General features: G+C 54.3%; 1 protein-coding gene across 5 annotated transcripts; it reads left to right on the forward strand.

Moving 5' to 3' along the window:
• The first annotated feature begins 573 nt into the window (after positions 1 to 573).
• On the forward strand, positions 574 to 25,849 carry MYO1C (myosin IC). Of its 5 annotated transcripts, none has more exons than XM_066263080.1 (32): positions 574 to 772; positions 9,340 to 9,495; positions 9,604 to 9,719; positions 10,273 to 10,471; positions 10,550 to 10,630; positions 11,774 to 11,953; positions 12,034 to 12,132; positions 12,343 to 12,456; positions 12,545 to 12,616; positions 13,081 to 13,200; positions 13,315 to 13,397; positions 13,620 to 13,725; positions 13,836 to 13,916; positions 14,207 to 14,298; positions 16,971 to 17,065; positions 17,141 to 17,187; positions 17,305 to 17,385; positions 19,229 to 19,334; positions 19,441 to 19,558; positions 21,130 to 21,243; positions 21,312 to 21,388; positions 21,686 to 21,754; positions 21,847 to 21,931; positions 22,032 to 22,191; positions 22,456 to 22,539; positions 23,232 to 23,325; positions 23,415 to 23,470; positions 23,607 to 23,742; positions 23,821 to 23,891; positions 23,980 to 24,077; positions 24,152 to 24,251; positions 24,665 to 25,849. In XM_066263080.1, the coding sequence occupies exons 1-32, from the start codon at positions 698 to 700 to the stop codon at positions 24,689 to 24,691; spliced, it is 3,192 nt and encodes a 1,063-aa protein (XP_066119177.1). In that variant the 5' UTR covers positions 574 to 697; the 3' UTR covers positions 24,692 to 25,849. The 5 variants fall into 5 exon arrangements, with proteins under 5 accessions (XP_066119177.1, XP_066119179.1, XP_066119181.1 ...); XM_066263082.1 differs by lacking the exon at positions 574 to 772 and adding an exon at positions 1,708 to 1,845; XM_066263084.1 differs by lacking the exon at positions 574 to 772 and adding an exon at positions 1,723 to 1,849.
• The last annotated feature ends 1,463 nt before the right edge of the window (positions 25,850 to 27,312 follow it).

The following is a 27,312-nucleotide window of genomic DNA, read 5'->3' on the forward strand; positions in this document are numbered from 1 at the left end:
GCTAGAGCTGCCCACAGCCAAAGGACCCAGGGACCACTGTCCCAAGTGTTTGGGTCCAGATGAGGGTGGGACAAGGAGCTAGCTCCTCACAGTGCCCTCCTGCCTCTCTAGCCAACCAACCTTCTCTGCCCAACAAGGCCAGCCCCTAGCAGCCCTCACTCAAGGGGTTCACCTGCTGTTGTAAGTGGCAGGTAAATTTGGGGGGGCGTGCTTGTAGGAGGGGCAGTGTATTGATGGGTCCTCTTGGTTTAGGACAGAATGTGCATTCTGGTTGGGGAGTGGTCACTGTGCTCTCCAGCTGACACCAGTGAGTGGGCAGGAGGAGAGGCCCAGCCATAGAGCTGCTAGGGGGAAAGGCCTCCTTCCCTTTGACCTAGTGCCCAGGGTACTCCATGGGTAGCTCCTTCGGCTGCTCTGGTTACCTGGGACAACAGGCATTTCCTCCATCACTCAGCCCCTCCTCTTCCTGCCCCAACCCTCTGGGCCAAGAGGCCTCCCAATCAGACCTGGGTTGCTCCAGCTGTGTCCTGAGCTGGACCAGACACATCCCCTGGGGCTGAAGTTGAAGCTGAACCAAGTGGCCATCGCAGTGTGAGACCAGATTGCTGGCTCCAGGAGCAGCCACAGCCAGTGCACAGGGAAGCAGGCCTTTGCTCAGAGGCCCCAGGGCTCAGCACACTGGCTATCCGCAGGTGGAATGGCGCTGCAAGTAGAGCTGATCCCCACTGGGGAGATCATTCGCGTGGTTCATCCTCACAGGCCCTGCAAGCTTGTAAGCTGGGATGCTCTGGGCTGGGAGGGAGGGTGGCAGTGTCTCTCCAGGGCCCCCAGCTCTCTCTCAAGCAAACCCTTTGGGAAAGAGGCGAGCAGTGGGGAGGGCTTCTGATCCTTGGTAAAACAGTAACAGACTGGAACAGAGGGGTAAATGGAAGGAAGGGGTAAGGTTTTAAGCACCACTATTAACTATCACTAGGAGCAGAGTTTTCGAAAGTGGGGTCCTATGTTTGAATCTCTTTTCCTCCTGCTCCCTGCTCCTCAGTGGGCTGGGCTGTGAACTGAACATAATAACACGGGTAGGTGATAGAGCTGCTCTGAGGTCAAAGGACTAGTGCAAGTAAAGCTCCAGGCACTTAGTACAGGCGCAGTTAATGCCTCCCTTTTCCCGGTGGGCCCAAAGAACTGGGACTGGCCATCTTGGAGCAGTAGTTTGGGAATAACAGAGGGTGAAGGGAGGGAAGTAGCCACAAATGAAGAAGAACCGACCAGGCCCAGCACGCAGAGGAGGGTCGGGTTTGCTCTGTGGGGCAGAGGCCTTAGGATTGTGAAGGAGAACCTTATCAGATGCACCCACCTATCCACCACTGGGCTTCGCTGGAGGAGGGTGCGTGCGTGCGTGTGTGTGACTGTGACGCGCCCTGTCCTGGAAGCTGGTTGCGGAGTGTGCTACACCAAGTCTCCACTTATGCGGACGGGGGCCAGGGTTTCGCTGCTTTTCTGGAGGAGGGGGTTGGAGAGAGAGGTGTCTTTGTGCGCGCGCGCCTGTATGTGTACGAATGTAACGCGCCTAGTCCTGGAAGCTGGTTGTGGAGTGTGCGGCACCAATTCTCCACAGACGCCCACAGGGGTCAGGGCCAGGGCCGCTAGGCCCTGGGTGGGGTAGGGCGGGCCGAGAGGGTACGCGCGCGCGCGCGCGCGCTTTGGTCTAGGCCCTGCCCGGGATGACGACAAGCAGCGGCTCGGCCCCGGGCGGGTCCTGGGCGGGGAGAACGCGCTGGGGCCGCGGACTCCGGAGCCGGCCACGCCACCCAGCCTGGCCCCCACCCGCGCAGCGAAAGAGCCGAGCCGGTGGGTACGCTGGGTGCGGGCACGGGGCGGGCAACAGCCTCAAGGCCCCGGGAGGCCTCCGCTGGCGGGCGGGATGGGGTAAAGGGCAGGCGGCGGGACGCTGAAGCTACCCCAAAGCTACCGTACGGGAAGCGGAGGTCATCGGCCCCGAAATCGCTGGGGCCAGGAGGTAGGTTGGCCTGACCCGTGCGGAGTCCCAGGACCCGACGGCATCAGGGCTCGGCCTGGTGGAGACTTAGATTACTTGTGAGTAACGTGGGGGCAGGGAAGAGAGGCTGGCTGGGGTCTCGGGATCCAGGCACCTAGCCCGCCCTTTGGCCGGGCTTTGCCTCTAGGTTCCGGAGAAGCTGCCCGAGCCCCGCCCCTTCCCATTCCCCGCCCCCTGGGCCAGAAGTGCCAGGGGCTCCAACGCTCCTGGACCGGTGAGAGTGTGGCGGATGGGGGGGCTTCGAGAGAATGGGAGAATGAATGGCTGGCCCACGGCCTTATTTAGCTGCCAGCACGCTCTGGCCTCGTGCTTACACTGTCAGCTCTGTGATTCATTCATTCATACAGGCAGATACAAGGGGTTATTGAGCCCCCACTGTGTTAGGCTGGGTGTATGCTCCAAGCAGGAGCAATCTCTCGGTGAGACTGACCAGGAAGCCAGCCACTACAGCGTATGTAATGCGATAAGGAGGAGACTATGTGTTGGAGGGAGTCAAGAAGGGGTTCTAGAGGAGGTGATACCTGAGCTGAGTCTTCAAGGATGACTAAGAGTCAGTCATTTGGGGATGTGCACAGGGCCAAGGAAACTGCAGGTGCAAGAAGCTTAGAGAGCCACGTGTGGCTGGTTGCTAGAATGGGAGCCCCTCACCCTGGGTATGTGTGTTGGTAAGGCATGGGAAAAGAAGGGACTGGAGAGGGCCACTCCTGTGGTCACACAGGAATGCAGGAGCAGTAGGGTAAACTGAGGACAAAGAGGGGTCTCTGGAGTCCATATGCTGGGGTCTGGCAAGAAACAGTAGGTGTGGTACCCTGGCTAGATAGCTCACTCAATTAGAGCATCGTCTCCATACACCAGGGTTGTGGGTTCAATCCCTGGTCAGTGCACATATAAGAATCAACCAATGGCCTGGCAGTGGCAGTGGATAGAGCGTCAGACTGGGATGCGGAAGACCCAGGTTCGAGACCCTGAGGTCGCCAGCTTGAGTACGGGCTCATCTGGTTTGAGCAAAAGCTCACCAGCTTGAGCCCAAGGTCTCTGGCTCGAGCAAGGGGTCACATCAGTCTGCTGAAGGCCCATGGTCAAGGCACATATGAGGAAGCAATCAATGAACAACTAAGGTGTTGCCACGCGTAACGAAAAACTAATGATTGATGCTTCTTATCTCTCCGTTTCTGTCTGTCTGTCCCTCTCCATCCCTCTCTCTAACTCTCTCTCTCTGTCTCTGGAAAAAAATAAATAAAAGAATCAACCAATGAAACAGATCATTTTCCAGACTCTCTCTTTCTATCTCTGTCCCTCTCTAAAATCAAATCTGGTGTGAATTGTCCCAGTAGAGCCCAAGCTCTACATCGATCAGGCATCCCCAATTCAATTTCCCCACACAGTGGGACACTCCTGCTTATCAGCAGGGCTGGCAGCCTCTTTTAGACTACTCTTGAGGAGGCTATGAGAATTCTACTTATCAATGCTGAGACCTACTACCACCCAAGGAAAGACACAACCAACACAAGTTAATTGCAAGAATCACACAGGCAGTTTATTACTCACAAATCCTTTTGGCATTTCTGGTACAGCTTAAGAGGGCCCTGTTGGCATTCTCCTTTCTGTTCTTTGGTCAGAGTGGCGTGGAGACAGTCCATGTCAACGTTGAAGTCTGGGCGACTACTGCAGCAAGGGCCCCCTTAGCTTTACCTTTCTGGCCAACGCCTTCTAACAGGTGTCAATCTACAGAACTATCACCTCAAACCATCTTTTTGGGAGTTCCTCGCAGGGAGCCCTTTTTATGTTAATCTACTGAAATGTTACATTAGGATTTTTAAGGTGTTCCTAGGGAAGCTTCTTGTTTATGTTAACTTACAGAGTTATGACATCAAACCACTTCTTATCTATATATTTCACACACACACTAGCTAAGCCCTGCGCGAAAGGCAGAGTCTGTTTATCATATCTGTACACAATATATTAATTTCTATCCAGATGGCATAACTTTATTTAATTTCCTTAATTGGTTTTAATATTATATATTAATTATTTCTATATTTCTTCCATATTTCTCCATATTTATATATACTTAATCACATTATATTACTGCAACATGAATGAAGAAAAAAAAACCAATGAATGTATAAATAAGTGGAACAAATCAGTTTCCCTCTCTCTTTCTCTGCCTCTTTCTCTGTCTCTGTCTTCCCCTCCTTTCCTCTCTTTCTAAAAATCAATTAATAAAATAATAATAATAATAAAGAAGCAGAAGCAGTGAGTGTGAATTACAGGCTTGGCACATGGACTGGTGCCCTATAAACCTTCACTGTATTAACTTCAGATGTTAATTGATCTGATTGCATTTGTAAATACAGGCTGCTGTGGGAAAATGGCTTAATGGGACAAGGAGGCCTGTTTGGAAGCTGCTGCTTAGTCCAGGAGTGGAACAGTGATGGAAGAGTAAAGATTTTAACAAGTGGTGACTCCTTGGTGTGAGGAGTGGTGAGAGGAGGGCAGACTGTTTGATGCCAGGTGGTGGTGTGCCAGGTGCCTCCCTCCTCTCTACATACAGGATATTAAGCAAGGAGGGTAGGTTAGGGCTCAAGGTGCTCTGTTTACTTCTGCTTGACCCCCAGGCAGAGGTTTCTGGAAGGCCAAAGGCCATGGTTCTGGAGCTAGAGTTGACTGGGGCCCTGTGAGCAATCAGGTAGAACCCCTAGGTCACCACCATTCCTCCCCTTTCCCCCTCTTAACAGTTCCCTTGAGTCTGGAACAGTTCTTCATTGGGCCACCTGGACCCAGACCTAAAATATGTTTGATAAATATAAATTGAGCACCTGTTCTGTTCCCAGCACTGCACTGCTAGTAAGATAGGCTATGGTTCTTTCTGCTGACCCCAACAGGCCTTGTGGCTGCCTCAGTAAAAAATCTGCTTATAGCAGTGATCTGGGGAGTCCTCAGAATGTCCACTCCATTCCATATTTGCATGTACCTGTCACTGGGCTGGCGAAACATTTGCCCATTGTCCTCCCCACTCCTCCAGAGGTCAGCCCATACTAAGTAAATAGCAGTGGATGATTCAGGTCTGCTGGAAACATTCTCCAGGTCGGAGGAGAACAAGAAGGAGCCTTGGGAAATAAGTCCTGGGTCACTTAGAGGCTATGGCTATACCCTAGCCCCTAGGTCCAGGGCCATGCTGGGGGTCGGGACCAAAGGCCATGGTCCACACTCCCTAACTGCTACTTCTAAGGCCTACATATCAATAGTAGCACACCAACAGTTGTGAATACAACAAGCAATAGGGTTGTGTACTGGGCACTGCAGTCATGGGGTCACTGAGAAAGGTCACAGCCTGACAGGGTAGCTGTTAACCTTTACAGAGAAGTTTGGAGTCTCAACTCCCTCAGGGCAGCCCTGAAGGAGTAGTGAGCACTAGATTTCTTGGTTCCAATCCCACCCCTCCTTTTACTAGTCCTGACGAGATTTTTTTTTTAAATTTACTTTAGAGAGAGAGAGAGAGAGAGAGAGAGGAAAAGATATAGAAACATCGATTTTTATCCATTTGTTGTTCCAGCTTTTTATGCATTCATTGTTTGATTCAGTTATGTGCCCTGACCAGGAATGGAACCTGAAACCTTGGTATATAGGGAGGACACTCGCATCATCTGAGCTACCCGGCCAGGTCTGAGTCCTGGGCTCTTAAGTCATTTACCTGACCAGCCTCAGTTTCCCGGTCTGTAGAATAGGGCTAACAATACAGATTCATGGCTGGGAGCATTGTCCTAAGACAGCGCTCAAAAACCAGGATGCCCCTGGCGCCCGCCGTATCCTTGGTTACCCTGACTCTCAAACCCTCTCTCACCCTCTCCCGGGCTGGCGCTGCATCCTAGGAGGCGGGGCAGGCCGGTGGGGGTTGCCGGGGGCCGGTGCTTGGGCGGGAGCCTGCCCTTAGGCCGGTGAGGCACTGCAGACGCCCCTCCTTCCGCCGCCGGGCGGCGGCTATCGGGGCGCCAGAGGGCATCCCGGGAATGCGGCGGTGCCGCTCCGGGTAGGGAATGGCCGGCCAGACCCCTCCGCACTCGGATTCCCCTCATTCCTGCTGCCTGACGCGGCTGCCGTCAGGGCAGACACTGGACCGCGAGGCTCCACCCCCTCTCCGGCTCCTCCCCTCGGATCTGGGAGCCCACTTCGGATTTACCGCGGGGAGCCGCGCTCCTGCTGGAGCTCGCTGGGCACTCTTCCCTCAGCCCAGGTGGGCTAGAGGCTGTCCCTTCCCCGCTCCCTCCCCATGTGGAGTTTAAACCTGGTGGCACCATGGAATGCACCCCTTCTTGCCCTGGCCCGCCTCTGCCGTTGGCGTTTCATACCACCACTACCCCTCCGCTCCCACCTATCTCCCATCTGGCGCCCGCCCCGCGGGGTCCTCCGGGTCGCGGCTCCGTCCGGGCTGTTCTCGAGATAATGAACCTTATCAACGAGGCTGTAGCCGCACCTGCCGCAACTTCACCCGCTCCCTGGGGAGCCCGGGTCCGAGGGTGAGGCGCACTGACTCTTTGGGTCCGGGCTCTGCCTTCTTCCCCCTAGAATGTGTCAGTGTCCCCAGTATTGCGCCTCACATTCCCTATCTATCAGTTGTGGGGGGGAGCAGGTGAAGCTCTTGAGAGCTCTTTGTAACTAGTAGATAGGTCTGAGGGGCTTTCCCCACTAGATAAGAGGTCTGGCCCAGGGCCTGGTTGGTTCCTAGTAGGTCTGCCCTAAGCACGTGTGGAATGAATGTCTGGCCGGGAGAGGGGAGTGGTGTTTACTGAGGGCCTGGGAGGTGCCTTAGGGCTGTATTTTAGCCGTTTTACCACCCTTTCAGGCAGGTATTATATAGCTCATTTTAAAGACGAAGAAGAGGTTCAGAGAAGTTAAGTGACTCGCTCGCAAACAGATTGCAATCAACACTCCAGTCTTTTGCAAACACTAGCCATCACCACTCCACCAACGGTGCGATCGGAACTCGAGTTCGCTCCTCAGGGTGGTGCTTCTGCGGGCTGGTTTGGCAAAAGGAGGGTACCCTGGGCAGAAAGTATGGACATATCCAGTGGACCAGAGAGGGAACCCCTTTCAGAGGAGGGAGAGAGGTAAAGGTAAGGAGACCCTGGGGCACAGAAGCCCTAGTTGGGGTGTCCAGGATAGGGAAGAAGAGTATTGGACACAAATGCTGCAAGTCGGACGTGGGTTTCCAGTATGGGAAACAGACGTCCATAGAGGCCAGGCACACACCGCTCTAGGCAAAGGTTCTCTGTGGCCATTCCTGTCCCGTGGGCACGCGCTCTGTGCTCACGCGGGAACCTAAAGAGATTTTTCTTAGGGCTTAAAGACACGGGGCCCACCCCCCAGAAAGAATATGAGGGTGGACAGTGTCCGGTACGGAGGCTCCGCCCGCTTGGGCACTCGGTCCGTATTTGGACATTTCGTTCTATTTTTAACTTTGCCCCGACTTGAGGTTGGGGGGAAGGGAGAGGGAAATCCTGCTTCCTCCGCGACCCACGGGACTCAGCCGTGTTCCCGCGCCTGGCCTGGTGTGTAGTGTAGACACAAGCCCGGAAGTGAGTTCCAGGTCGGTGTAGACGCGGCGGCCGCGCGGGTTCCGGGCCCCACCCTGGAACCGACGACGTCCCTCCTGGAAAACCTGACTCAGGCGGAGCCCCAGCCCGTCCGAGAGCCCCGCCCCCACCCCGCCCCGAGAGCACCCTTAGTACCTACCCCACCCCCAGCTGGAGAGGGACCCCGGAGTCTGAGCCCCAAGGAAGCAGGGGCGGCCGGGGAGTCCCCAGCTTCACAGGCTTACGGAGGGGGCGGCGCGGGGGCGGGTCGGCCCCTCCCTAGTTGACGCCGCGGCGGCCGAACCCCGGGCGGAGAACACCCGCAACGGAGCTGAGCGCCAGGCCGGCCGGGCAGGATGCGCTACCGGGCGTCGGTGAGCAGGGTGGGGGCAGGGCGAGGGGTCCCGGGCGTCCCTCCCTCCCTCGCGGCGGCGCCTAGGCCCCTCCAGGAAGCGGGCGCGGCCCAGGAATTTTGGGTGGCACAACGTCCCGGAAAGTTGCAGCCAGAGGAGGCCGAAGTTGGGAGAGCGGCGAGGTGCAGGGACCTGCGGCCAAGCTAGTCGCCCTCAGGGAAGCTGAAAGCTCAAAGACCCGTCACCTAGAGGACATAGGGGGCGGGAGCTTCAGCCCGATTTGCTAGTAGCTCTAGGGCAGGATGGGAGCAAAAGGGGAGTGAGGGACAGGCCAGGGAGAGGCAGGCACCTAGTCAGACTCGAGACTCGGAGGGGTGTCCCGGACCAGAGTTCTGGGTGGTTTGTGGTTGGAGAAAACCTGGTGGCCTCTCTGGTTTCTAAACCCCACCACCACCACCTTGCTCTTCTGTGACCCATGACACTTTTGGTGTCAATTTCCTAGAGCCTCCAGACCCTTTTTGAAGAGTATGGCATGGGATGAGGGCCTTGTTGACCGAGTCTGTCCCTCTCGACCCTCTGGGAGGCCCCAGAGGCAGCTGGAGGCAGGCATCTGGGCTTTCCCTGGTAAAACCCCCACCCCCCTAGAGGCCTCTGAGGGCTCTCAGTGGAGGAGGGTGTCTGAGGAGCCTGGCAGCTGATGGAGAGGGTGCAGCCCAGCTATGGGAGGGAGGCCCCCCTTTTGAAGGATGAGTGTTGAGTCCAACTGGGGTCGGAGGTTCTCTGGGAGACCCTTCTCATATGGCTTGGGGGCGGCCTCTTGCTTGGTCCGTGGACACTCTCCCTCTGGAGATTTTGGTGGGTGGGAGTGAGAGAGATGCCCCCACCCTGCCTGCAGAATTCACTCAGAGCCATTTGTCCAAAACACCTGTCACACGTGGCTCTGAGCTAAGAGACCTGAAATCACCTGGTCTAACTCAACTCCTCCTCCTGAGGCGGAAGCAACCTGAAACGGGAGAGGATTTGTCCAAGGTCAACAGAGCTTTTTTTCTGTTATTCCAGGGATTTCTTTTCATCACCCATGTTTCTCTACACAAAACTAGCACCTCCCTGGACTCGGTGGCTTTGCTCCTATGTCCTGTAGGTCCTCTGTGCTCCAGTGTCTGTGTCCAGGTCCCATGTGCCCACTTCCTATGACCAGGCCCAGTGTACCCAGCATAGTCCATCTCCCAGATGTTCTCTGTCTCCTGTGTCCATCTGCCCCTGGCTGCCCTCTCAATCCCACAGTCTATGGTAGAGGGGAAGAAGTGGCCTTAACTTACCCTGTTGGCCCTCACCCTCTCCTGTGGCTCATTCCCAACAGGCCCTGGGCAGTGACGGGGTGCGGGTGACCATGGAGAGTGCCCTAACCGCCCGTGACCGGGTGGGGGTCCAGGATTTTGTGCTGCTGGAGAACTTCACCAGTGAAGCAGCCTTCATCGAGAACCTGCGGCGACGGTTCCGGGAGAACCTCATTTACGTGAGGCCCAAGTGGGAAGACAGTGCGAGTCCTGGGGGGTTCAGAGGCAGGACTGAGGGGAAAAGAGGCATCAGGGGAGAAAATTCTGACCCTTTCTCTGACCCCCAGACCTACATTGGCCCAGTTCTAGTCTCTGTCAACCCCTACCGGGACCTCCAAATCTACAGCCGTCAGCATATGGAACGTTACCGTGGCGTCAGCTTCTATGAGGTGCCACCCCACCTGTGAGTGACACCCCCATCTGAAATGACCCTACCCAACCCTCACTCTAAAATGACCCCTGACCTCCTAATTGAGATGAACCACTGTTCACATCTGTGAGGAATCCCACAGTCCCTCACCCTGAACTGACTCCTCTCACCATCCGAGATGAATCAGCTCCATCTGGGCAGGACCTTCCCGGCTCCCACCCCAACTCATACTCATGATTTATTTGCCCAACTCTGCCTGGCATGGCTCCTAACCTTCGTGACTCTCTGACCCCTACCTATGAGTGACTCCACACTCCACCTGAATGACCTGTAACAACCCCATTCATGAGTGATCCCCTCCACTTTCATCTGAAAGTGATCCAAATCCACAGCTGTGAAGACTCCCTTTACCCACATTCTTGAGGGTCTCCCAGTCCCCATCCTCAAGGGTACTTGCAGCTCCCACACAGAAGTGAATTCTAACTAGATATGGCGGTGCCCTCTCCCAGTCCTGCCTGTGGGTCTGCCACTACCTGCAGCTGCTCAAACTCCTGCCCTCTGAGCTCCTGACTAGGCTCTGCTTCAGGTTCGCAGTGGCCGACACTGTGTACCGGGCACTGCGCACGGAGCGCCGGGACCAGGCAGTGATGATCTCTGGAGAGAGCGGGGCAGGCAAGACCGAGGCCACCAAGCGGCTGCTGCAGTTCTATGCTGAGACCTGTCCAGCCCCTGAGCGGGGTGGTGCTGTGCGTGACCGGCTGCTACAGAGCAACCCTGTGCTGGAGGTGAGGGACCAGCAGCATCTGAGAGGAGGGAGGGCAGGGGGAGGCGGCCAGCATTCCTTATATCTCATCTGCTTCTAGGCCTTTGGAAATGCCAAGACCCTCCGGAATGATAACTCCAGCAGGTTTGGGAAGTACATGGATGTGCAGTTTGACTTCAAGGTACATGTGGTATGCCAGGGCAGGAAGTGAGATTCCCATTCAGTAGGCACCCACCGGTCAGGTCCTTGGCACCAGTAAATATTTATCGAGCTCTTACTGTGTGCCAGACATTGTTCCAGGTGCTGGTGCTACAGCAGTGAAACATAAAAATCCTGCCTTCAGGGGAGGTAGACAATAAACAGAAAAATATAATGTAGGTAAAAAATGCCAAAAAATAAAATGAGGTACGGGGTGGGGGCAGTTGCCCTTTTAAATAAAGCAGATAAAATAGGCCTCACTAAGAAGGTCGCATTTTGGTAAAGCTTTGCTGGCGGCAAGGGAGCAAGCTGTGCAGGCACATTGGGGAGAAAGTCCAGGCAGAGGGTATAACCAGTGCAAAGGTATTGTGGTGGGCAGGCCTTTGGTGTTTTCAAGCAAGGATATCAGAGTGGCTGGAGAAGAGAGCGAAGGGCCAAGGAGTAGGAGAGGAAGCCGAACAGTGCAGGGCTTTGAGGGTCTTTGTTTGAACTATTTTTTTATTTTTTGACTCTGAGTGGAAGGGAGCCATGAGAGGATCTGGAACAGAAGTGTGTCAGGGTCTTACTTTCATCGTAAAAAGATCATTCTGGCTGCTTTGTTGAGAATTGTTCGGAGAATTAGGCCAAGCAGGGAAACCAATTAGGAAGCTGTTATGATAATCTAGGTGACAGATGACTGTGGCTGGAGTCAGCATGGTGGCCCTGGAGGTGGTGAGCCGTGGTTGGATTCTGGGAGTTTTGAAGGTTAAGGTGGCAGGATTGGCTTTCTGATTGGATGAGAGGAGGACTGCAGATTTCTTAGCCTGAACACCTAGAAGGATGAAGTAACCATGACCAAGATGCAGGACACTCAGAGGTGCTAGCCTAAGGAGGAAGAGATTAGTGCAGTTTAAGGCCTGTTGAGTTGAAGATACCTGTTGTATGTCCAAGTGGAGCTGACAAATAAATAGGGTTGAATGTCTTCATTTCTGATACCAAGAAACTGAGGCAGAGTGGGTGGCTTGCCTGAGCCCATGCAGTTGGTGGCAGGACTAGAATTCGAGTTATGGAGTACAGGGGCGAGAAGGGAAGATGGGCCCCTTCCCCAGCCCCCCTGAGCAGTCACCATGTCCTGTCCTGCCCACAGGGGGCCCCTGTGGGTGGCCACATCCTCAGCTACCTCCTGGAGAAGTCCCGAGTGGTCCACCAAAATCACGGGGAGAGGAACTTCCACATTTTCTATCAGCTGCTGGAGGGGGGTGAAGAGGAGACGCTGCGCCGGCTGGGCTTGGAACGCAACCCCCAGAACTACCTGTACCTGGTGAAGGTGAGTCGCTGGGCAGGGTCGGTGCTCCCAGCGAGCAGCACAGCGGCAGGGCTGGTGACCCGGCGTCGCCCCTCCTGCAGGGCCAGTGTGCCAAAGTCTCCTCCATCAATGACAAGAATGACTGGAAGGTCGTCAGGAAGGCTCTCACTGTCATCAACTTCACTGAGGATGAAGTGGAGGTGAGGCCTCTGCTGGGGATCCTCCATGTCCTCTTGTGACACCATGAAAATCTCAGTCCACCTTCACAGCCCGTTTCCACTTAGATCCTCCTCCTCCTCCTCTCAGACGCTTCACCTCCTAACCCGTGCTCCCTCTGACCATCCCCTGGTTGCCCTCGTGGAACTCTCAGCCCCTCCTGTGACCCCCATATGCCCCTGCCTGTCCCCCAGGACCTGCTGAGCATTGTGGCCAGTGTCCTGCATTTGGGTAACATTCACTTTGCTGCTGATGAGGAGAGCAATGCCCAAGTCACCACCGAGAATCAGCTCAAGTATCTAACGAGGGTGAGTGGGGTGAGCGGAGGGCGGGGGCGGAGTAGCTGGGCTAGGGGAAAGGCGTCCTCACCAACCTCCCACCCCCATCCCACCACAGCTCCTTGGTGTGGATGGCTCCACGTTGCGGGAAGCCCTGACACACAGGAAGATCATCGCCAAGGGAGAAGAGGTGAGGCCGAGCCTTTGCCTTAGGAGGTGGGGTAAGGGATGCAGGTATTCCAGGGTAGCCTCCATTCTCATCATTGCCCCTTCTCCTGGTCTTTCCAGCTGATCCTTTCAGCAATGCTAGAAAGACATAAGGCAGGTGGCTCAGATAGGCACAGGGAGCTGGCCAAGGTCACATAGGAAGAGAGTGACAGAGTCATGCTGGAACCAAGATTCCTACCTCTAGGAATGAGGCCTCTTGTTCCTATGCCACCTTCCCTCTGGTGTGGCCACTGTGTCCTCTTTTGTGTGTCCCCCACGCCCCTGAGCAGGGAGGGCAGAGTAGGCATAGTTTCCTGTGTTCAGCCTGAACCCAAACATGAGTGGGGTTGCAGGGCTCACTTGGGTAGAACCTGTGGAAGCCGGGGGTTCCCCAAAATAATAAAGGGTCTTGAGCATCCATCTCCTTGTCTCACGTCACACCTGCAGCTCCTGAGCCCGCTGAACCTGGAACAGGCTGCATATGCCCGGGATGCTCTTGCCAAGGCTGTGTATAGTCGGACTTTTACCTGGCTGGTAGGGAAGATCAACAGGTCGTTGGCCTCCAAGGTGAGAGTGTGGTCTAGGCTGCTGTCAAGGCAGCAGGGAAGGCATTCTAGGGAGGCCTGGGGGTGGGGGCTGGCGGACATGGGGACCCATGCTCTCGGTTGTATGACTGACTAGGATGCTGAGGGCCCCAGCTGGCGAAGCACCACTGTCCTTGGGCTCCTGGACATTTATGGCTTTGAAGTGTTTCAGCATAACAGGTCAGAACCCTCTTCCTCCTGCCTGTTTCTCCTCTCGTCTCCTTGTCCCGGTCCCTTTCCTCTGTCCCCCTGCTCTCTCATTCCTGTCAATGATTCCCCACCCATCCAGGGTCCTGATCAGTGTTTTTTCCCATGGCTTCTCAGGGGCCTTGCACATCTTCCCCTTACTCCTGGTCCTGTGTCCCCCTTGAGCTCCTGTGGCCTCTTTTGGTTTCCTCACAGCTTCGAGCAGTTCTGCATCAATTACTGCAATGAGAAGCTACAGCAGCTCTTCATCGAACTCACCCTCAAGTCGGAACAGGAGGAGTATGAGGCAGAGGGCATTGCGGTAAGGGCAGGCCTGCAGGTGGCCCCAGGTACCATAGGAAGCCTGGGCATCAGTCCCAGGAGAGGCACCAAGGACCCCATAATGATTCACTCCTTCACTCTACCCCTCAGTGGGAGCCTGTCCAGTATTTCAACAACAAGATCATCTGTGATCTGGTAGAGGAGAAATTCAAGGGCATCATTTCCATTTTGGTGAGTCCTCTGTTCCTCTGAAGCCTCATGTGGGGAACTGGGTAGGAGGATGTCACTCCTTCCCCTTTCTCTCCAGGCTAGTCCACAGAGTGCCAGGGTTTGGGGCTGAGCAGGGACAGGGCAGGGCTCTGCATGGCGGGTGAGGTGAGCTGCTGCCTGGATCTGGAAGCTGTCTCAGGGAAGCCCCTGTGGTATACCCCTTTTCCCTGTGTCTGTGCCTCCTGAATTTCCTGTGCTCTCTAGCCCCTCCCCTGATACATTCATCACTTTGTGCCCCCTGCCCCCGCCAGGATGAGGAATGTCTACGCCCCGGGGAGGCCACAGATCTGACCTTCCTAGAGAAGTTAGAAGACACAGTCAAGCACCACCCGCACTTCCTGACGTGAGTGGGGTTGCAGGGCTCACCGGGGTAGAACCTGTGGAAGCCTGGGATCCCCCAACAATCAATAAAACAACAACCCCAAGATGAGACCGACGGAGGCACTCAGTTTAGGACAGGTGCACGAAGCTGCAGCTCACAGTAGATCCACAAAAGAAGAAGGCAGGAGCATGGTTTCCTCCTTACTGTTTTCTGGAAATGAAACTTGCTAAGGTTTTGTTAGCTTCCTTATTTGAAAATTGCTTAAAAAAAAAAAAGAAAATTGCTTTTTATTTAAGGCATCCCCTAAAGTGGGGAGAGGGAGAAAGGAAGCAAGCCCCTCTGTCCCAGCTCTGTCTGCACAGTCGTGCTCATCACCTTCTCTGACCTGAAGCAGCCCCCGAAGGAGGTGGTGGTGGACTGTCTCCATTTCTTCACTGAGGCTCAAAGAGAAGTCATTGGCCCTGGCCAGGTGTCTCGTTGGATAAAGTGTTATCTGGTACACCAAGGTCACAGGTTCAATCCTCAGTCAGGGCACATATGACAAGTAATGAGTGCATAACTAAGTGGAACAATGAATTGATGCTTTTCTCTCTCTCTCCCCCTCTCTCCCTTTACCCGCTCCTTCCCCTCTTTTGCTCTCTCTCAAATCAATGGAAAAATTAAGAAAAAATATATAATTTTAAAAAAAGGGCCTGTCCACATGGTGGTGCAGTGGATAGAGAATTGGACTGGGACGTTGAGGACCCAGGTTCAAAACCCCGAGGTCGCCAGCTTGAGCATAGACTCATCTGGTTTGAGCAAGGCTCACCAGCTTGAGCCCAAGGTTGCTGGCTTGAGGAAGGGGTCACTCAGTCTGCTGTAGCCCCCAGTCAAGGCACATATGAGAAAGCAATCAATGAACAACTAAGGTGCCACAATAAAAAAAAAAAAGGGAGAGAAGTCATTTGCCCAAGGTTATCTCACATCTAATAAGTTACAGATCTGGGACTTGGTTCCAGGGCTGCAAATGCCAAAGCCCTAAGCATTTGTGCTTAATAATATATTAAAATCCTTTTTCTGATTGTAAAAATAATGTTGCTCATCAGAGAAAAGCTGGAGTGTATACAGAAACTACTTGCAGTCCAGTCACCCAGAGGTCATCACTGTTAACAATTTGAGGCATTTCCTTTTTGCCTTTTTCTGTTTAAAGGGTTATTTATTCATTTATTAGTGTGTGTGCACACACACAAGAGAGATAGGGACACACAGGAAGGGAGAGAGATGAGAAGCATCAATTCTTCATTGTAGCACTTTAGTTGTTCATTGATTGTTTTCTCATATGTGCCTTGATGGGAGGGGGAGGTGCTACAACTGAACAAGAGATCCCATGTTCAAGCTGGTGAGTCCATCCTCAAGCCAGATGAGCCTGCACTCAAGCCGGCGACCTAGGGTTTCAAACCTGGTTCTTCAGCATCCCAGGCCAATGCTCTATCCACTGGGCCACCGCCTGGTCAGGCACTTGCCTTTTCCTATACACTTTTTTTCATAGTTAAGAATTTACTGCCTGACCAGGTGGTGGCGCAGTGAATAGAGTATCGGACCGGGATGCGGAGGACCCAGGTTCGAGACCCCGAGGTCACCAGCTTGAGCGCGGGCTCATCTGGTTTGAGCAAAGCTCACCAGCTTGGACCCAAGATCGCTGGCTCGAGCAAGGGGTCACTCGGTCTACTGAAGGCCCACTGTCAAGGCACATATGAGAAAGCAATCAATGAACAACTAAAGTGTCACAACGAAAAACTGATGATAGATGCTTCTCATCTCTCTCCGTTCCTGTCTGTCTGTCCCTATCTATCCCTCTCTGACTCTGTCTGTGAAGAAAAAAAAACAAAAAACTTACTTTGTATAGCAGGTCTTCAGATAATGTCATTTTGTTTACTGTTGTTTTGTTATAGTGTTGATGAGATGCCATGGGAAATTCACGCTTGTTTATAGCAATTATCATATGGTAAAATTATTTGCATTATACATCATTTTAAAGTCATAGAACCTATTGACGACGTTAAGTGAGGACTTACTGTAGAAGGCTCAGGGTAATGTTACATCCTGAGTATTTTTCTGTGTCATCAAACAGAAAAATTTCCTCAAAACACTTCCTCTGATGGCTCTCACCCACAGACTCCCCACTGCTCTCACCCAGCCCCTGGGGGCTCCTGGCCAGTTCTGGGTTTCTGCTAGATAAGACTGCCACAAACATCTCTGTGCCTTAAATCTCCGCCCATGTCTCTGGGTAGTTGCTTGAAATAGTTCTTAAAAATAGAAAGTGGGCTGAAGTATATAAACATGCCTCAGACATAAGTAATCTCTTGGGGCAGATTCCATTCTTAAAATGTAGTGGGCAGTGCTCACCCTCTGAACAGGCCTGCAGCAGTTAGAGGCACTGAAAGTAGCCCTCCGCCCAGTGTGCCCTGAAAGTGCAAAGACCCAGAGCCTGGTCTTGGCACAGTGTGACCCTGAGCAACGCCATAAGACTCAGTGGCCACCTCTGAGGCTGATGATTTGCTTTGTCTACCATGTGGCAGAGTGGACTCTGGGGTGGCTCTGGGCATGCCCGCTCCTCACTGGATGGCTGTTTTCTCTTCCTGAAAGCTCTTCAGCAGGCAGGGAGCATGGCTCAGGCCAGCAATCTGTAGCTTCCTCTCCCTGTCACTCCCCAGGCACAAGCTGGCTGACCAGCGGACCAGGAAATCTCTGGGCCGTGGGGAGTTCCGCCTTCTGCACTATGCTGGGGAAGTAACCTACAGCGTGACTGGTGAGGATCCTGGGGCTGGGTCCCCATAGTAGGGCAAGGGCTCTTCCTCACCTCATGTCTGCTCTCCCTGCCCAGGGTTTCTGGATAAAAACAATGACCTTCTCTTCCGGAACCTGAAGGAGGTGAGGAGAACTGGTGTGAGGGGGACTCCAGGTTTGGTCCAAAATGACCTATGCCCCAGGAATCTGTCCTGCTTTCCCCCTGTACTAACACCTTGGTCCTGTGTTCTGCCCTCACAGACAATGTGCAGCTCTCAGAATCCCATTATGGGCCGGTGCTTCGACCGGAGCGAGCTCAGTGACAAGAAACGGCCAGAGACGGTGTGGAGGCTGTGGGACCCGGGAGTCGTGTGTGTGCACAGGGATGAGTGCCTGCATGAGCCCGGGAGTTGGCCATGTGCACGTGAGCTAGTGTATTTGTTGGTGCCTGTGTGCACATCTGTATGGTCTAGAAGGCTGCTTGTGGGTATGTTTCTGTGTCTACTTCTGTGTATGTGCATCTATGTGTGGGCATATGTATATACAGGGAGTGGAAAGAGTGAGGGGGTCAGGGAAGGCTTCCTGGAGGAAGAAGCATTTATGATAATGGGAATGAGTATGTGCTTGTCAGATGGATCTATGGGAGGGCACTGTACGCACCAATAGGTCCCAATATACACAGAGTCCAAAAAGGACCTGGAGAGTGACATCATTGAGCAAAGAGGCTGGGAAAGGCAGGTGTAAAGGCTGGGAAAGGCAGGTGTGGCCAGTAGTGCCAGACGTGGGGAGTTTTCCAGTGAGCTGTTGGGTTTGGCAAGAGGAAGGCTGGAGGAACACGGACAGTAGAGAAGGATAGGCCAGAGTGCTGTGGCCTGAGGCGTGTTCGTCAGGGAAGGCAGTGAGGCAGCATTGTGCCCAGGGTCTGACTCCCTGGGATGCTGCCATCTCCTCCTTTCTCCCTCAGCACTTTCATCTTCAGGCCTCAGTATCTCCCCATGAGGACACCCGCTAATCTGCTGCCCAGGTCTCTCCAGAAGCCGATTCCTATATCCAGTGATATCCTCCAAGTGGCCCCCAGGCACCCCAACCTCCATAGCTCTATAATGGGCCTGGGTTGCCCAGTCCCCCAGGCCTGCTCCTTCTGAGTGCCTAACTCAGGACAGGGATCATGCTCCACCCAGTCCTGCAAGCCAGAAACCTGGGCAGTATCTCTGACCCATCAGTCTCCCCATCTCCTTCATCCACGCAGCCACTGGATTTGCCCATTTCTGCTGCCTGAATCCTTCTCAACTCTTCCTCCGCCCATAACCACTGCTCCATTTCAGTCCTTGTTCTCTAGCTGAGCCAGCTAGCCTATTCCCTGGTCTCCTGGCTCTTCATCTGCCCTTACCAAGCATCCTCCACGTATCTGCTGTGGAGGTATTCCAAAATACAGATCTGTTCCTGTCATTCCCTCACTCCAGATTCCTAGTGGCTCCCTTATCCCTCAAGATAAAATTCACTCTCCCTAATGTGACTCTGGAGTCCTGCCCTTTCTCTGCCTGCCTCTAACCCTCTTTTCTACTTCCCACCTGGATTCATGTTCTGCTTATAGCTCCCTGTGTACGTAAAGCCTCTGCTTAGAATGCATTTCTTTCATCTCTTCCTTCTGGCTGTTTCATATCTATCTTTTAAATCTTAGCTGAAGGGTCATGTTTGTGTGGCCTTTCCTGACACTTGCTATCCCACAGACTGGATTAGCTGCCCCTTGGTGCTCCCAGAATGACAGGCATACACCCCTGCCACTAATAGGACCAAAACAGATTGCAAGTCTGCTGGGGTCTGCTTGAAGGTCCTGTAGAGCAGTGTGCGGTGTAGGACATGGCCTTGTTTAGGAACATGGCCTTGAAATTCTAGAGAGTAGTTGCTGAAGTAAGATGTAGGATTGAGGTTGCATTGAGACCTGAGCAGGATTTTTAGACCCCAGTGAGATTCTTATACATAGGTCTCTAGCCAAGCCATAGTGATGTAGGTGGGCAGTCTGTCTCCTTCCTCTCCTATGAGGGAGGGGTGGTGGGACTAAAGGCCCTAGCAGGGCAGGGGGTAGTTGTGGGAATTGTTGCTGTTTTGTCCAGGGAGGGGCTGTGCCTGGGATCAGCGGCCTCAGCCCAGCTCCAGCCAACCTCCATTCACCTTGGCTCACCAGGTAGCTACACAGTTCAAGATGAGCCTCTTGCAGCTGGTAGAGATACTGAAGTCTAAGGAGCCTGCTTATATCCGTTGCATCAAGCCCAATGACGCCAAACAGCCTGGTAGGCTCCTCCTACCCATGGGCCTGTGGGGGCTGAGTCTCTGGGGAATGGCCACTGGCCATCTGTCTTTGTAAGTCAGCTAATTACCCTGTTACCCCTCCTCTAGGCCGCTTTGATGAGGTGCTGATCCGGCACCAGGTGAAATACCTGGGGCTGATGGAGAACCTGCGTGTGCGCAGAGCTGGCTTTGCCTATCGCCGCAAATATGAGGCTTTCCTGCAGAGGTGGGGGTGGGGCCTGGCTCAGTGCCAAGGAAAGGGGTCCAGAGGGTAGGAGCCCCTTAGATTCTGGGAGGGAGAATGGGGATTCTGGGCTCCATTTCAGAGACAGGATGCTGAACCTCTGGAACCCATGCTGGGGTCCCTTTCATGCTGCAGGCCTAATATCACCAGCCTTCCACCCACCCCCAGCCCTTGCCCTTATGGAACGCCTGGTCCACGAGGCAGGCATCCACATACCTGTCACCAGGAGAAATGATAAGTTTATGAGAAGGACAGTTTCTGATCAGCTCAGAAAGGAGAGAGCATCTATGTGGTTATCCTGCATAAGGGGAGTTTGGTGTGAATTCCACCTCTGCTACTTTCCAGCTGTATGGCCTTGGGCAGATAAGAATACCTCAATTGTCGTGTGTGTGTGTGTGTGTGTGTGTGTGTGTGTGTGTGTGTGTGAGAGAGAGAGAGAGAGAGAGAGAGAGAGAGAGAGTGTGATTTTTCTGAAGTTAGAAGCAGGGAAGCAGTCAGACAGACTCCCGCATGTGCCCGACCAGGATCCACCCGGCATGCCCACCAGGAGACAATGCTCAGCCCATCTGGGGCATTGCTCCATTGTGTCGGGAGCCATTCTAGCGCCTGAGGCGTAGGCCATGGAGCCGTCCTCAGCACCCAGGCCAACTTTTCTCCAGTGGAGCCTTGGCTGTGGGAGGGGAAGAGAGAGATAGAGAGGAAGGAGAGGGGGAAGGGTGGAGGAACAGATGGGCACTTCTGTGTGCCCGGATGGGAATCCAACCCAGGATTTCCACATGCCAGGCTGACGCTGTACTGCTGAGCCAACTGGCCAGGGCCTCAATTGCCTTATTTTTAAAATGGGAATAACAGCCTGATCTGTGGTGGTACAGCAGATAAAGCATTGACCTGGAATGCTAAGGTCTCCAATTTGAAACCCTGGGTTTGCCTGGTTAGGGCAAATGTGGGAAGCAGCTACAAGTTGATGCTTTCTGCTCCTCCCTTTTTTCTCTCCATTCTCTCTGTAAAAATCAATAAATAAATCTTTTTTAAAAAATAAAAAATAGGCCCTGGCCAGTTGGGTCAGTGTTAGAGCATTGACCCAGCATGTGGAAGTCCTGGGTTAAATTTCCAGTCAGAGCACACAGGAGAAGCGACCATCTGCTTCTCCTCCCCTCTTCCTCCCCCTCCCCTTTCTCCTTCTATTTCTCTTCCCCTCTCTCTCCTATAGCCATGGCTGGATTCATTCAAGCATATTGGCCCCAGGCGCTGAGGATGGCTCTGTGGAACCTCCGCCAGGTTCTAAAAATAGCTTGGTTGTGAGCATTGGCCCCAGATGGGGGTTGCTGGGTAGATCCCAGTTGGGACACATGCAGGAGTCTATCTCCCCTCCTCTCACTTAAATAAAAAAATAAAAATTGAAAGTAAAATAGAACAGGAATAACAGAGCCACCTCCCAGGCTTTCTGTGAGCTACCAGTTAGGGGGACCTCCCAGCAGGTGCCCTGGTTTGAGTCTCCAGAGAAGGAAGCTGGCTGGGGTGGGAGCTGGGATCATTTCTGCTCTTGCCGCCAGGTATAAGTCGCTGTGCCCAGAGACATGGCCCACATGGGCAGGACGGCCTCAGGATGGGGTGGCTGTACTGGTCAGGCACCTTGGCTACAAACCTGAAGAGTACAAGATGGGCAGGTGAGTGGTGCCCACTCATGGGGACCTTAAGGGTGTCAACCAAGGGTTAATCACCACTGTCCTTCCAGGACCAAGATCTTCATCCGCTTTCCCAAGACCCTGTTTGCCACAGAGGATGCCCTGGAGGTCCGGAGGCAGAGCCTGGGTAAGAGAGAGGCCCCACCCTTCCTGTCCCAGTGGGGTCTGTTCTGGGGAGCAGGAAATAAATCACTGTGTTTGGGCTCCTTTTTCAGGAAGTCCACCTCACCCACATTCAGCTGCCCTCCTTACCAGCTGCAGACCCAGTACCCACCATCTGTCCTGCTCCTGGGTACAAACTCTGATCATGTTCCCACATTCTTTTGTTCTTTCCTACTTGCTTTAATTGACTCCCTTATTTATCCTCTCACTCATTCATGCACTAAGTGAGCTCTGACCAATGGACTTTCTTTCCCAACCACAGCCACCAAGATCCAGGCCGCCTGGAGGGGCTTTCATTGGAGGCAGAAGTTCCTCAGGGTGAAGCGATCAGGTTTGGGAGCCAGGGTTCTTGAGGAGGGACAGGGTCTGGGGCTAGGGTGAACCACCATGCTGAAGAGATAGAGTCATCTGTCTTGTCTGCAGCCATCTGCATCCAGTCATGGTGGCGGGGAACGCTGGGACGGAGGAAGGCCGCCAAGAGGAAATGGGCGGCACAGACAATCCGTAGGTAAGCACTGGTGTGCCGTGCAGGGGTGCCGAGCAGGGCTTTTGTAGGGACCCATTGTCAGACTTTTCACCCCCATCTGTGTTGGGCCTCCCACCCCCAGGCTTATTCGAGGCTTTATACTGCGCCATGCACCCCGTTGCCCCGAAAATACCTTCTTCTTGGACCATGTACGCACCTCTTTTTTGCTCAACCTGCGGCGACAGCTGCCCCGAAATGTCCTGGACTCTTCTTGGCCCACGCCACCGCCTGCTCTGCGTGAGGTCTGTGGGCTCTCCCTGCTGATTTAGGGACTTTCAAAGCACTCAGTGGAGGAGCCCGATAATCACGTGCCCAACGGAGCAGTGAGGAGGGCTCCAAGGCAGGGGAACTGGCCCTGGGCCATGGAGGAAGAGTTAGGAATGGAAGGGGTGGTCCAGATTGAGGGGTGTCACTTAGGCCAAAGACCAGTGGTGGGCACATGCCTGCTGTCCTCAGAGGGAAGGAGCCAGGCTGCATAGGTGCCCTGATGTTGCTCGTGCCCACAGGCCTCGGAGCTGCTGCGGGAGTTGTGTATGAAGAACATGGTGTGGAAGTACTGCCGGAGCATCAGCCCCGAGTGGAAGCAGCAGGTAAGGAGAGCGAGGGGGCAGGTGTGGACCGGCCGAGCCAGAGGGCCCCACTTGAAGAGTGCTGGCCTGGGGAGCACTTTACCTCTGATTTACCATATGACCTCAACTGGATCCCAGCTGCTCTTGGGCATCACATATGAAGCAGAGGCTGAAGTAGATTGTGGATGGAAAATAGGGCTCATCTTCAGGGCCAACTCCACTGGACTGAAGAGTGTAGGCTGCCCAGAGCCCTGTGTTGAAAAAGCTGTAACTTCAGTCTAATTGACTGGTAATGTCTTTCGTGGTTCGGGAAATGAACATTGGTGGCCAGTGTACCTTGTATTTGCCAACTCAATATTAGGTGATGCTAAAGGACCCACCCGGCTCAGGTAACAATCAGCCAGCTTCAAGATCCCATGTTGAAACTGAATATTGGGGGTTCTAGGGCCTGATACAGAGACTTATCTTCAAAATTGGGCCTGCACCCTGGCAATGCTGTCATGACCCTTCTAGGGAACTCTGCCTTGGTCGGAGGAGCCAGGGGTAAGGCAGAGGAGGGGCTAATGGGAGTGTCGGTGGCTGAGCTCAGCCTCCTGGTGTTGGGTCCAGAGAGAGGGTGAGGAAGGCTGTCTTAGCTTCTGAGGCTGGCCTGTCCCCCGCTGTGATAGTCCCCACTCTCTGACACTCCTCCTCCCTGGCCTTGTCTCCTCAAGCTGCATCAGAAAGCCGTGGCTAGTGAGATCTTCAAGGGCAAGAAGGACAATTACCCCCAGAGCGTCCCCAGGCTCTTCATAAGCACCCGGCTTGGTGAGCCCCTAACTTTCCAGCACTCAAACCCTCCGTCACCGTCCCAGTCCCCTCTCCTCTGACTTCTCTCTCCCCACTCTGGGTTGCAGGTACAGATGAGATCAGCCCCAAAGTGCTGCAGGCCCTGGGCACTGAGCCCATCCAGGTGAGCCCCTGCCTGCAGCCCTCAGTCCAGCACAGTTTTGCTGCCCAAGGGCTGCATGGGGTGTCAGGGCCTGAGCAGGGGGTGAGGGGGTTATCCCTGGAACCCCCTTAGCCCCTCCCCTGCCCTCTGTCCTCAGTATGCAGTGCCTGTAGTGAAATATGACCGAAAGGGCTACAAGCCCCGACCCCGGCAACTGCTGCTGACGCCCAGTGCTGTGGTCATTGTGGAGGATGCCAAAGTCAAGCAGAGGATTGATTACGCCAACCTGACTGGTGAACCAGAGTCCAGGGCTACAAAGGGAGGGCCCCTTATTTGACCTTTGATCCCTGACCTCTGCCCTTCCCCCTCAGGAATCTCCGTCAGCAGCCTGAGTGACAGTCTCTTTGTGCTGCATGTGCAGCGTGAGGACAATAAGCAGAAGGTACCCCTTTGGGGGCTGGGAGGCAGGTTGGGGTAGGTTCTCTAGCTCTGGGCAGAACCTGACCCCTCCCCTTGCCTGGGCCTCCCAGGGGGACGTGGTGCTCCAGAGTGACCATGTGATAGAGACACTGACCAAGACGGCCCTTAGTGCTGACCGTGTGAACAACATCAACATCAACCAGGGCAGGTGAGGCAGATAGGGGTGGTGAGGGGGCCGTATGGACACATGTGGGCAGTCCTCACACACCCCCTTCCCTCCAGCATCACGTTTGCAGGGGGCCCTGGCAAGGACGGCATTATCGACTTCACACCTGGTTCAGAGCTGCTCATCACTAAGGCCAAGAATGGTCACCTGGCTGTGGTGAGTGGGACTTGGAAGGCGACACCTGTTTCCTTGCTGATGACCGTAGGACTGGGCTGGAGTCTCCAGTGGCCAAGTCTTCCTTGGCAGTGCTTGGGTACCATATCACGCTGTCATCCCGTTGCCCATTGGGGGCCAGAGAGAAGGGCCATTTGAGCCCCCACAGTGCAGAGTCGTAAAGATGGCAGCATGGGGAGGTGGGGTCTCCAGGGCAATTGGAGGTGTACTGGGTGGGAGCAGAGGCCCACTCTGGCTAGGCCAGGGAGTCCTGTGGGGTTGGATCAGTCTCCAGGGTTGGATCAGTCTCCAGGGCCAGGCTGCTGCTGCCTGCTCCTAACCCCTGAAGACAAGTGCTTCAGGCACCTCTGTCTGCTTCCCACTCGTGACTTGGGCTTCTCCTTCTGCCCCTACAGGTGGCCCCACGGCTGAACTCTCGGTGATGAAGGCACTCACTGGGCCCTCCCACTTCCCAATGCTTTGCTTATCCTTCCTTCCCCTTCCCAGTTACCAAAGACTCGAGCTTCCAGGCACGGTCCCAGGGACACCTCAAAGTCCACCGACAGACTGCCTCCTGCTCGCCCCTGTCTTGAGGGAGCTGCCACCAGGAGTGGGCCAGGCCGGGCCACAGCAATAGGAAGCCAGGGCCAGAGGCAGACATGGCAGCCCCACTGCCAATGCCAAATATTTGAGAGAAGGGAACTTTTGCTGGGTTTTCTCTGAGATTTTTTGATGCTTTATAGGAAACTATTTTTTTTAAGCCATTTTCCCACCTCAAGACACACTGGATGTGTTTTCCTTGAGTCCAGCAGGGCAGAGAGTGTAGCTCAGAGGCTGAGCAGTCTGGGACCCGGTGCCCTCTTCCCTGCCCAGCCTCTCTGTCCTCCTTGTTCCTCTGGCACCTTGTCTGCCTGCCTGTCTATACCCTTTGCAGCCCACTCCCAACATACCCTTGAGGGCTAAGACCATCCTTGCCTGCTCTGTTCTTCCTGCCTTAAAAATGCCCTTTCAATATCATCAGCCTAGCCTGAGGGCATCCTGGAGTGGGGAAAGGAGTCTTAGACCACAAAATTCAGAAGACTGAGAGATCATCTAGTCCAGTCTCCTGGTGTGACAGAGCAGGAGACTGGCCCAAAGAGGGGAAGGGACTCGCCCTTAATCCAGCAGGTTGGGGCAGTACCAGGACTGCAGCCCTGTCCTCTCAGCACACCTCACTGCCTCTTCAGGGGCAGGGAGCCCCACAAAACAGGCTCATGTCTCAAGGGTGGATGTGGCTCCCTGACCAGCAATCACTTGTGGGGGCCACCAGGTAGAAGTACTTCTGCCTGCGTCCATGCCTTAGGATGACAGGTAACCCTGCTCACTTAACTTTGGCTACAATCCAAGGATGTGAGGACTTTCCTGGGCCCTGAACTGCTCCCTGGGGAAGGGGCTGGCCTTGGGAGGAGCTGCAGGGGCATCACTTCTTTCTGCTGCTTCCCTCCTCCTCCCCAAAGGGCCTAGGGGCTGCCCAGCTGTCTTTGCCCTTCTGGGGTGTTGGCCCACTGCTGACACTTCTGCAATCCAGAGAAACACTAAATAAAGCAATATGTGTTTGCCAACAGTGGTCTCCTTGTGAAGGTTAAGAAAGAGAGAGATTGGCTCAGCAGTAGAGCGTCGGCCTAGCGTGCGGAGGACCCGGGATCGATTCCCGGCCAGGGCACATAGGAGAAGCGCCCATTTGCTTCTCCACCCCTCCGCCGCGCTTTCCTCTCTGTCTCTCTCTTCCCCTCCCGCAGCCAAGGCTCCATTGGAGCAAAGATGGCCCGGGCGCTGGGCATGGCTCTGTGGCCTCTGCCTCAGGCGCTAGAGTGGCTCTGGTCGCAATATGGCGACGCCCAGGATGGGCAGAGCATCGCCCCCTGGGGGGCAGAGCACCGCCCCTGGTGGGCGTGCCGGGTGGATCCTGGTCGGGCGCATGCGGGAGTCTGTCTGACTGTCTCTCCCTGTTTCCAGCTTCAGAAAAATGAAAAAAAAAAAAAAAAAAAGAGAGAGAGAGAGCCCTGGCCCGTTGGCTCAGTGGTAGAGCGTCGGCCTGGCGTGCAGGAGTCCCGGGTTTGATTCCCGGCCAGGACACACAGGAGAAGCGCTCATCTGCTTCTCCACCCCTCCCCCTCTCCTTCCTCTCTGTCTCTCTCTTCCCCTCCCGCAGCCGAGGCTCCATTGGAGCAAAGTTGGCCCGGGTACTGAGAATGGCTCTGTGTCCTCTGCCTCAGGGGCGAGAATGGCTCTGTGGCCTCTGCCTCAGGCGCTAGAATGGCTCTGGTTGCAACAGAGCAACGCCCCAGATGGGCAGAGCATCGCCCCCTGGTGGGCGTGCTGGGTGGATCCTGGCCAGGCGCATGCGGGAGTCTGTCTGACTGCCTGCTGGTTTCCAACTTCAGAAAAATACAAAAAAAATTTTTTTTTAAAAGAAAGAGAGAGAGGACCCCTAGAAGGCAGCCAAGGGTCTGTGTTAATATTCTGGCCTTGTCCTCAGAAGGAAGGATGCAGGGCTCCTTCCCCAGGGAAAAGGACAGGTGTGACCAATAGCTGCAACATGGATTTGCTTTTTCACTGCCCAAGAAGGGCTGCTCAGTCTAGCTCAGTGCAGTGGGCTGGGGGGAGGTAAGCATCCCACACATTTCAGGGCTGAGGCACAGAAATGCTTCCCAGTGTGGGAAGTGCAGGTGCCAAGGGGCAGACCCACAAAGACTAACTCCTGACTAGCTTCTGGTGGGATGGGGGAGGTTTGCAAACCACAAAGAAGATGACATTTGAGGTAGGTCTCCAAGGATAGGATAGTCTCCAAATGTAGTTGCAAGTGACATACCCAATCCAAACTGGCTTGGGAAGAAAAGAAGCCTTTATTAGCATTTGCATACTAACAGCCCCAGGGTTGGGCTGCCCCCAGGCACTCAGACAACAATGTCACAGATGTGTCTGGAACCATCTCTTGGCTCAGCCTTTCCTTGTGGTGTGGTGGCAGCAACAGCCACTGGAAAGCTCCAGACATTCATTGTATAAAGTTGTCATCAGAGGCAGA

Source organism: Saccopteryx bilineata, chromosome 2 (genome assembly GCF_036850765.1).
Source record: "Saccopteryx bilineata isolate mSacBil1 chromosome 2, mSacBil1_pri_phased_curated, whole genome shotgun sequence".
NCBI lineage: Eukaryota > Metazoa > Chordata > Mammalia > Chiroptera > Emballonuridae > Saccopteryx > Saccopteryx bilineata.

Bases quoted from the DNA above. Each gene is read 5' to 3' on its own strand.
- MYO1C (XM_066263080.1), top strand. From the start codon at position 698: ATGGCGCTGCAAGTAGAGCTGATCCCCACTGGGGAGATCATTCGCGTG. The intron at 12,457-12,544 runs GTGAGTGGGGTG...ATCCCACCACAG, and splicing joins AGCTCAAGTATCTAACGAGG to CTCCTTGGTGTGGATGGCTC. The intron at 21,932-22,031 runs GTAAGCACTGGT...TCCCACCCCCAG, and splicing joins GCGGCACAGACAATCCGTAG to GCTTATTCGAGGCTTTATAC.